Source organism: Solea senegalensis, linkage group LG7 (assembly GCF_019176455.1).
Source record: "Solea senegalensis isolate Sse05_10M linkage group LG7, IFAPA_SoseM_1, whole genome shotgun sequence".
Taxonomy (NCBI): domain Eukaryota; kingdom Metazoa; phylum Chordata; class Actinopteri; order Pleuronectiformes; family Soleidae; genus Solea; species Solea senegalensis.
This window is the reverse complement of record NC_058027.1, coordinates 20,680,251-20,690,720: the sequence shown is the minus strand read 5'-3', so window position 1 is coordinate 20,690,720 and position 10,470 is coordinate 20,680,251. Positions and strand designations below refer to the sequence as shown.

The 10,470-nt window shown below is 42.6% G+C and overlaps 1 protein-coding gene across 1 annotated transcript; it reads left to right on the top strand.

Moving 5' to 3' along the window:
• The first annotated feature begins 6,185 nt into the window (after positions 1-6,185).
• Positions 6,186-9,784, top strand: acta1b (actin alpha 1, skeletal muscle b). Its single transcript, XM_044030222.1, has 7 exons — positions 6,186-6,269; positions 6,989-7,125; positions 7,571-7,895; positions 8,179-8,340; positions 8,696-8,887; positions 9,005-9,186; positions 9,288-9,784. Exons 2-7 carry the CDS (start codon positions 6,997-6,999, stop codon positions 9,429-9,431), a joined length of 1,134 nt encoding a protein of 377 aa, XP_043886157.1. The 5' UTR covers positions 6,186-6,269; positions 6,989-6,996; the 3' UTR covers positions 9,432-9,784.
• The last annotated feature ends 686 nt before the right edge of the window (positions 9,785-10,470 follow it).

The following is a 10,470-nucleotide window of genomic DNA, read 5'->3' as shown; positions in this document are numbered from 1 at the left end:
GACACTCCAGAAAGACAATATTGAGGTGGTACACTTTTAAAAAAAGATGGCTCTGATAAATCTAGTCCTCATTTCCTAATTGATTATTGTTGCAGCCTTCTCTCTCTCTCTCTCTCTCTCGCTCTCTCTCTCTCTCCCTCTCTCTCTCCCTCTCTCTCTCCTCTCCTCCATATTAGGTTTCCTTAGGTGTTCATGTGTTCACACAGTCAAATGACACAGAGTTAAATTCCCTGTAGACACCCCACATTTGTTTTTGCACTAAACTAAATATCGCAGCATTTGAAGAGACTAACTGAGTCATAATTATCCTCATCATTAAATATTGTGTCCTGTGAATTTTCCACTTCACCCCTTGCAGATAATCATCGAGAGCACAGAGACTGTTCCATAGTGTTTATTTTTCTGCAAATGAATCAACTTTAACTGTCCAGTTTTTAGTGTATAAGGCACATACAGTGTGTATAATCAGAGACTGGAGAACCTGAACTGTTCCTATAAAGTAAGTACACATTTTTGTTGTTGTTGCTACGGTGCTCAAGTCATTCATGTCAGACGAAATTCCACGTGAAAGATTTGAAACTTGAAATGTTAAAGTTCACAAAGGGGAAGGGAGTAATCACTGGTAATCTCCTATTTGGATAAAGTCTGTTTATTTTTTACTTAATCCTCACCTTTGTTGGTTTCGTTTCTGTTCTGTCAAGGATGAACTTCACTTCTCGCTCTGTTCTCCCGACAACAACTAAAACTGAAAACCTGATGACTTTTACAAGTTGTTTCTTGAGTTATAAATAATATGAATGACATTATCTACATATATATATGTATGTATATATATATGTGTGTGTATATATATATATGTGTATATATATATATATATATTATGTATGTATATACATATATACATATATATTATGTATGTATAAGAGATAAGAGGGAGAACTAATGATGCTATTTCTATGTAAAGATGAAGTGAAATAAAAAGAGCACTGGTAATCTCCTATTTGGATAAAGTCTTTTTATTTTTGACTTAATCCTCACCTGTGTTTGTTTTATATATTAATATATTATCCTGTATTGACTGTATATCAGTAAACATGTTTTTAATTGTTGAAATTTACATTTTTATCTTTTCTCCGCCCTCTGCATTTTTCCATTCAAATTTCGTTTCTGTTTGTCACAGACTGTATATGTATATAATATATATACATATCGGTATATGTATATAATATATATATACATATATATGTACATGCATATAAATACATACATACTATATACGTATATATGTATTTGTATGTACATTTATATGTGTATATGTATTAATATATATTGTTGTATATATCTATAAGTGTGACATTTCAGCAGCACTTTGCATGAAATCAGAATATCAAATTATTTTCAAACTATATTTGAATTTGTTCCTTTTTTATAAATGTAATTTTTCAGACTGTAAATACATTTTGACTATTTTTATATGCTCTTCTTTCATTCATTCAGTATTACCTGTACAAAAAGTGAAGGACTTAAGATAAGAAGTGGAGCCTCACTTATTGCAATGTGCCAGGCTGTCAATAGGTGGTGCTCTGTTCCTTTGGTGTGTGGGCTCCCATGTTCATTCATTCACTCATTCACTCACACCAAAATAAGACCTCATGACAATGATGTATTCTTAGCAGGTTGTGTCGACCGTGTGTTGTCCCTGTGACTGTCAATCAGCTGCGTGTGTGTGTGGCCGAAAGTTAACAGCTCACCAGATAAGTAAGTATTAAAGTGATGCTGAAATACACATTTGGAAACAGTTTTCTCTTTTGTTGATGCCCAGGAATGTTCATTGTTGACCTTTTAATTGAAACTACTGTTTGAAGAGATGGACATAGTCTCCAGTTCCTAAGAATGTTTGAATGAAACCTGAGTTTTCTCGCCATGGGAGGGGTGAAGCAATTTCTTATTTGATTTATAATGTAAGTTAACATTTTCCTGAGGAGTTAGCTAGTTTATTCCACACAGCATAATGTCCTTTTTTTTAAATGACTGCCCCCTCTGGAGTCAAATAGGCCATGAAGCAAGGCATGTGTTGGAGGTTGGACACTGTGACTGACATCTAGTTCTGCTAGTTCAGTCATGCCCACCCCCACTTTTCCATGTATGGCCTCCACGTAGAAAAACACAAGTGGGCGCTGGCCAAAACACTGAAGTTCACCTAAAACCAAATGGAGGATGTCATAGTGGGCTGGTACTTGATTATTTCTTTGCACCATGTTCCCTGTGGCACCATGTTCCCCCCTATAAAACGGGGGTCTCAAACTCATATGGGGGACCTGGGTGTTCAGTTTGGTCAGTTGGGGTCCGTCAAGTGAAAAGAAGTCAAACTTTTTATGGAATCAAAATAAAATGTATGGTGATATTTCGCATAGTTTCAAAATAAAAGTGTTGGGACGATAAATAGTTGACAAAGTAATTGATTTATGATGCAAAAATGAATTGAAATCAACTTGAAGTGGCAGACCACATGAAATTGATTGAGCGGCCAGATATGGCCGGTGGGGCATGAGTTTGAGACCTGTGGTTTAATATATAGACTACAAAAATAGCTGTAGCTTCCAGTAGCACAATTAACTTCTGCTTTAAAGATTTTACTGGATTTCCCTCTAAATGGAAACAGAATTGTGTTCAATTGAAGAAGACCTGAAACTAGAGATTGAGACCAGTAAATCCTCAAGAAAACATAAATCAAGTGAGAAGGAGATTCATTTTTCGCTTAGGTGTCCATTCAAACAGAACTCTTGCTGGGTTTTACTTTTCAAACCAGAAGACCACGTCCATGTTTATACGCAGTTTATAGTTTGTAAGCTGACATCAGTTCAGCTCTGAAATTCTGCCTGTTTGATTCTCTGACTGTCATTAAGTTACTCACTTGTCTGTGTTTCTTCCTGTTCACCAAACTCACACAGAGCAAGGGCCAAGGTTCAGGTTCAATGTTTTGAGGTTGTTGCTGTAGTGCTTGGCAGTGGGTTGACCCCGACCAGCAGAGGCAGCAGTTGTGCTCCCTCCTGTCCTGCAGAGGGCCAGGTGCGGGTCAGCTCAGCACTGCATGAGTGTCTAATTCTAGTTCCATGTGCTCCGGCTCGCCTTCACTTTTCTCTGTACCCGATGGGTCTATTTGAGGAACTACAGGAAAAGGGGGTTCTTTTGGTCTGCCAATGGTCTGTTTACCACACGAGGACATGATATAGAGAAACAGAAGGTGAAACACTGCCATTTGGACGAACTGCACACGTTTAGGAACTCACTTTAACTGTGTACTTGTTGTTTTAGCTCCATAATGAAAACCAAATTTTACCAATGTTTTCCCCCCCCCCACCAATTCTCCTCATGTGGAGCAACAGAGAGCACATCAGTGACAAAATGAAGGAAATGAATTACTTCATTTTAAATACATAGTTTTACCTGTTCATTTAGCTACCAGGGATGAGCCGATACGATATATTCAGTATCAGTATCAGTCCAATACTGGGTTAAAATCACTGGATCACATGTGGGCAAAAGAAAAAAAGCTACAATCTGATATATTCCAATAGCCCAAATGTCACATAAATGCTTCACTAAGCACAGGCTGTGAAGAGAGACATGGGGACATGCTGCAGTGACCATCTACCAGCTGGATTTAGATAAAAAGACAAAAACAGATGAGTAATGTTGTTAAAAAACCACTGTGTCCGCCAAATATGTGTTGATACTGAAGACTGTGATATCAGTATTGTATCAGACACAAGGAAAAAAATTTCAAGGCATGCTTACTCGCATCAAAATCCACAGTTTCCCGAGTCATTCTTCACTGTAACGGCACAAATAACAACCTGAACTCTACTGTACACGTTGAGCGAGTGCGCTGACCTACAGATAGAGTATTGGTCCCAGCTGGTGAATGCCAGAGCTTGTGCTATTCTTACACTTTTCCCTGACACACTCGCCCTCTGCATGTGCTGCTCTCATAAGAAGTGTCTGACAGTGTTGGCTAAAAAAAAGAACACCTGCACATGCTCTGACCAACTCCCCACCAAAAATCTCACCAATCATTAGACTCTACCTGTGCACTGTGCATTGCTTAAGTGATCGTCTCTGTCATCTTCACCTCAGTCTATGCTACGAAACAATGCAAGAGAAAAAAGAAAAACTGTCTTCCCCTGAGTCTGCCTCTCTGCATCTTCTTCAACTACTTTCTACCACCTGCTACTCACGCCCTTTCACCTCCCTTCCTTCCTCTCTCTCTCCTCCCTCTTTCTCCCTCTACCAAACCCCCTTCCCATCTGTCCTCCCCCCCCACGGCCCCTGTGACCTCCCCTCACCGCCGTGCGTCTCTCGCCCTCCCTCTCCGAGTGGCAACAACTGCCAGCCCCTTTACATTTTAGGTGTTTCACAGGCCCTCGGTTCCAAAACGGTTCACAACAAGTGCATAAAAGTAGCACAGCCTTGTCTGCCACCCCCAACCCTTGCCACCCCCCACACACACACACATACAACCCAATGGGGGGCCTAAACCCATTTTCTCTCACCTTCCAAGACTTCGAAGATTTCCCTCCCTCCCTCTTCTTGTCCTGTCCTTACATACTGAATATATATTTACAGTATATACTAGTGAAAAGTGATTTTATTACAAAATGTTAAAAACCTGCAGCACTAATCTATGCAATGCAATTAAGTATTCCTCTTTGACAAACAAATATAAAACAAATGTAGTGAAGAGAAGCCAAGTGAAAACAATTGATTTGTACGTTAACATTTCCCTCATCCAGTGTGAATCCATTTTTAGGGTCACAGTATAATATGAAGACTGCTACTGGGAACATTTGTCATTTCTTTTCATTTGTGCCAATTATAATCAGTTCTGTAATAAATTGTTTAGACCATCTAACACTTGTTCCTTACCCAAACAGTCCACTCTTTTCCTTTAGTTTAATCAAGTTTATTAAAGTTATTTATATCATTGTGCAAATACATTAATCTCACAAAAAGAAAAGACCATACATGCTTCCCTTTTCCCCCCTCTCTCACTTCCCTCCCTGAGTTTATTTCCAGCCAAACAAACATGTGAACACATGTGCATTTGCTTTATTTCTTCCTCCGTTTGTCAGTCATACACATGTACACCCGCCCCCCCTCCACCATTGGAGTTATAATTAATCCAAGTGCTCCAGTGACAGAGCAGAGTAAAGACCAGATAAGGTGTCAGCTGTTGGCCGTTTCCCTGCTTATTTATTCAGTACAGTTCAGACACAGTGAGGTCTGCACACTGGCAAAATTGTTAAACAATCTAAAAAAATATTGTTGTTTTTTTGGCTTGAGCCAAAGTACACACAGCTACAAAGCTGCATAATTTAAAAGACAACACAGACATATCTGTGATATTATTGTGTGTCAGTGGGTAGGGATTCAACTCTGTTGATTCTTAACATCTCTGAAAATGTTGTTATAGTTTGTATTTTTTGTAATAATTATTTTGTAAAAATATTTATATTGTAGGTTCTATTCATATTAGGTTTTAGACAAATGCATTGAATGCCTACATTTAAAATAAATAAATAATGCTATTCCCCCGTCATAACTACAAGCTACAGCATCATGCAGGAAGGGTCTATGTCCATGTTATGTCCATGTATGAGTAATGTTGTGTTGTGCTGATTAGTGTAATGAGAATTGATCAGTTAATTGGCTGCAGGAGCTGAAGCTCTGCTCCTCATGGAGCTGTCAGTCACAGTTCTGGTCCTGGCTCACACTGGAGCCTAAATCTGTTCAGATGAGGGCAGCATTTTCCCATTTTAAGGCTGGATGAAGCGTATACTTACAGCAAATCTATAACCCTGCTTGGTAGCAACTGGTGTCTCCCCTAGAAACCCCCCCAGTGGCCGCGGCGCTCCTTTTACGGCCCTCAAGGTGGGACCGCGGGGCTCCATGGGAGGTCAAAGCGACAGTTCCATATATGGCGCGCGCTCTCTCCTCGTCGGGGGCGCGCAGCGTCACTCCTGATGTCCACCGACTGGATGCATGGGACCGAACCTCCCCGTCCCCGCTGCAAAGCCCCCGCCCACCCTTCACCCTCGGCCTGTCAGCATCCTAATATGGCAGAGGGCCGGGATGGAGGCCAGTGCTGAGGTTTGTGAATGGTGGAGGTTTTGTATATAAGGTGGACAGGCAGCAGTGAGGACGGTAGCTGGTTCAGCAGTAGCACTGGTTGGGTCATTCTCTCTCCAAGCCGCAGACACACTCCTAAGGTAAGACCCTGCAGGGAGCTACCACTCATCCAGACCGGGACACCTCACTGTAGGCCAGGAGCAGAACTCTACTGGAGCAGAAGTTAGGAGAGCGTGGGTCAGGACTACAACAGTGGAGGCAACAATGGGAAACTCAGCTGGAGGATAGAGTGTAGTAGGAGAGACAATATTGGATTGGTTGACAGGTGGCACAGGAGAAGATCTTATCTATTTAACTATCAGGTGTAGAAAATGTGGATGGATAACTGACTGACAGATATAGATTAACTTGTTGGTTGATTGATCTGGTGTCTGAGTAGATTCTCATTCATCCAGACCACACTTCTCCACAGATCACTGAATTGGTCAGGTGCAATAGTAAATCCTGAATGCCTCTTCAGATCAGACTAATGGGGGAAAAAAGTTTGAGACGTGAATCACTGATAGACCATTATTGATTAGACTAATTATTCGCTTTGGTTATGTGAAGGAAATTATTTTGTAGGTTTAGTTGTGCGTAATGGTCTGTGCGTCAGGATCCATTTAGCGCAGACCTGATCATCTTCATGCTCCAGTGAATGTTAGTTATTTCAATTTTAATATCTTTTTTTCGTCACTTGGCAAACACAGTAATACAAGAATAGTGAGGGTTTACGAGAAACCCTTTATGTTATACACATTCTGTGTCACCATGTGGATTTGATTCGGTCATTTGAAATGTTTTCCTCCTTCTTCCACAGAAGCCATCATGTGTGACGACGATGAGACTACCGCCCTTGTGTGCGACAACGGCTCAGGCCTGGTGAAGGCTGGCTTCGCCGGAGACGATGCCCCCAGGGCCGTCTTCCCCTCCATCGTCGGCCGCCCTCGTCATCAGGTAAACAGCGAAGGAAAACCTCTGATAGATTAATTGATTGGAGTATGACGACAGACTAATTGGCAAAAAAAAAATCACTATCAATACTATCATATGTAGAAAAATACAAATCGATTTGGTCTCATTAAAAAATATATTGTTAGATTAAAATGGATGTAATTGATATGTTATTATTGTAGAATAGAATTTGTACAAATAGCCTTAGTGTCATCAGCTGTTCTCCAGAAATGTGACCTTTGTCTTTTTGAGGCTGAGTTAGTCACAGATTAATTGACCGTCACACATTGATCGCTGTCTGTCTGGTGTGACTGTGCTGTTATTTGGCACATTTACGCAATGGTCACTATGTCGGTGTTAAGACTTTAATCAGAGTAATTTTCTGTATGGATTATGTGATGCCCCCTGCTAACCTTTCCTTCATCTCACCTTCTCTCCCCCCCTTCAGGGTGTCATGGTCGGTATGGGTCAGAAGGACTCCTACGTCGGCGACGAGGCCCAGAGCAAGAGGGGTATCCTGACTCTGAAGTACCCCATTGAGCACGGTATCATCACCAACTGGGACGACATGGAGAAGATCTGGCACCACACCTTCTACAATGAGCTGAGAGTGGCCCCCGAGGAGCACCCCACCCTGCTCACTGAGGCCCCCCTGAACCCCAAGGCCAACAGAGAGAAGATGACCCAGATCATGTTTGAGACCTTCAACGTCCCCGCCATGTATGTGGCCATCCAGGCTGTGCTGTCCCTCTACGCTTCCGGCCGTACCACCGGTAAGATTAACAACACATAGAATCACACTATTTTGCTACTACAGTAATAAACAACAAATTAATTAACAACTGCAACACATAACTTAAGTAAAAATTTGACATTTCCCCACTGACACCGTTTTACGCACGGCGATCAGTCTTTCTGGGACTCTATATCCCTTTAAGAAACAAACATCTGAGTGTATATGTACATCATCAGTTACACACCTACTTTGGACGCAGATTTACGCACAGGTGTACTCGCTGTCGCACTTAACTCACATCTCTCCTCTCATCTCTCCAGGTATTGTGCTGGATGCTGGTGATGGTGTGACCCACAACGTCCCAGTCTATGAGGGTTACGCCCTGCCCCACGCCATCATGCGTCTGGACCTGGCTGGTCGCGATCTGACCGACTACCTGATGAAGATCCTGACTGAGCGTGGCTACTCTTTCGTGACCACCGGTGAGGAACTCGGCCAACTCCACAAACAAAAGCGTCTCTCCCTAGACCACCTTTACGCACACATACGAATCTAAATAATTCTCAAAACTGGTTTCCCCAGTAGTATTGTTATAATAACTCACCAAAAACTATAAAGGCAGTCGTGCACATATACAAGATCAAATTATTTGTAAACAGTGACTGTGCCCGACAATGTTAATCATTGTGAAACGGGGTGTCGTTCACATTTTCATCCTCAGACATTTTTTCAGTTTTTGGTAACTTTAGTATTTCTGCGTACCTTTACGCACACGGCAGCTGTGCCCTGTGCTCTTTGTTACTCTGTTTAATGACGCATCAACTTGTCTCCTCACAGCTGAGCGTGAGATCGTGCGCGACATCAAGGAGAAGTTGTGCTATGTGGCTCTGGACTTCGAGAACGAGATGGCCACCGCTGCCTCCTCTTCCTCCCTGGAGAAGAGCTACGAGCTTCCCGACGGTCAGGTCATCACCATCGGAAACGAGAGGTTCCGTTGTCCCGAGACCCTGTTCCAGCCTTCCTTCATCGGTACTTAACGGCACTTATACTTACATAATTTCCACAAACTTACCAACATTAGATATGCACAACACTGTGCCAACACCTGTCGCTCTCTTATAACACTTCTGCCTCTCACCTGACCAGGTATGGAGTCTGCTGGTATTCATGAGACCGCCTACAACAGCATCATGAAGTGCGACATTGATATCCGTAAGGATCTGTACGCCAACAATGTGCTCTCCGGTGGTACCACCATGTACCCTGGTATTGCTGACCGTATGCAGAAGGAAATCACTGCTCTGGCCCCCAGCACCATGAAGATCAAGGTACTTACAATAAATATGAGAAGTTTTCTGCAAATATAGGCACATAAGTCAATGTGTGACTTTACTAATCAACTCTTTCATCCTCCCTCCTCCACCTATAGATCATTGCCCCTCCCGAGAGGAAGTACTCCGTCTGGATCGGTGGCTCCATCCTGGCTTCCCTGTCCACCTTCCAGCAGATGTGGATCTCCAAGCAGGAGTACGACGAGGCAGGCCCCAGCATTGTCCACAGGAAGTGCTTCTAAATCCTTCGTCTTCTTCTCCAACTTCTCCACCATCTCCATCACTTTCACCATCAGCCATCTGGAGATCAGGCGAGGAGGAGTATCAACCTCTGCGGCACAGCAACACTCTGCTGTCAATGGACTGTCTCTCTGCGCTGTTGACATTCATGTGCATCTTTCATCCCTTTAAAATGTGCATATTTTTTTGGAGATGTCTGTTGTCTGTGTTGCACGGAGAAAGGCTGTTAAACCACCACTGAACCATGCATCCACCCAAAAAAAACTTTAATAAAAAAATAAGAACATGTTGCCCAACACATGTGAATGTAAGTGTATATACATATTGATAATTTATTAAAGTCCATTATTTGGTATTTTTGACCTCGGCCTTGTTTTTCTGGGAGAAGCATAGTTGGAAAAACAAAAGCTTTGGTAAAAATATGTGGCTACATAGCTGGTATTTAAAAGGTGACAAAGCTTTATTACGAATAAAATAGTTTAATATAATAATAATATAATAAGATAAAGCACAAACAAGAGCAGGGGAAAAATATCCTCAAATATGGCTTTAATAATTATGAGCACCTATGAACCATTCAGCTGAGATGGTCGGGGTGAAGGGGTGAGGTCTATAGGGCGGGGTTGGCATGGCCGAAGAGGAATGGTGTTTTCTCACTATGCCATCGCCATCATCAGCTCATTCTGGTGATTTCGGGCTGTCAGGTCGGAGAACTGATGGAAAGCGACGTCTTGAAGCTCCAGTCCGAGTTTGACTTGCCAGGAATGTGCGCAGGCGGCAGCAGCAGCAGCGGCTCAGCGTTAAACCCACTGGATCAGCCGTTTGGACACCTGATACCTGACACCCGGGGCTTCTGTTGAATCCTGGTATGCTTCCTGCCCTGCACGCGCAGCCATACGCGCCCTCGGACCATCTTTAGACAAAACCAGACCTCGTGTAGCCCACAGTGGGACCCTACCTTATATGCATATCAGCTCACCTATCCGGCTGTGGCCTCACTACAGAGGTTATACGCACGCGTGCGCACTGCTCTGTGCCACT

What these genes read in the sequence shown, in the direction of transcription:
- acta1b (XM_044030222.1), top strand. Translation starts at nt 6,997, where the DNA reads ATGTGTGACGACGATGAGACTACCGCCCTTGTGTGCGACAACGGCTCA. An exon ending in CTACTCTTTCGTGACCACCG is followed by an intron (nt 8,341 to 8,695) that starts GTGAGGAACTCG and finishes GTCTCCTCACAG; the next exon opens with CTGAGCGTGAGATCGTGCGC. An exon ending in GTTCCAGCCTTCCTTCATCG is followed by an intron (nt 8,888 to 9,004) that starts GTACTTAACGGC and finishes TCACCTGACCAG; the next exon opens with GTATGGAGTCTGCTGGTATT.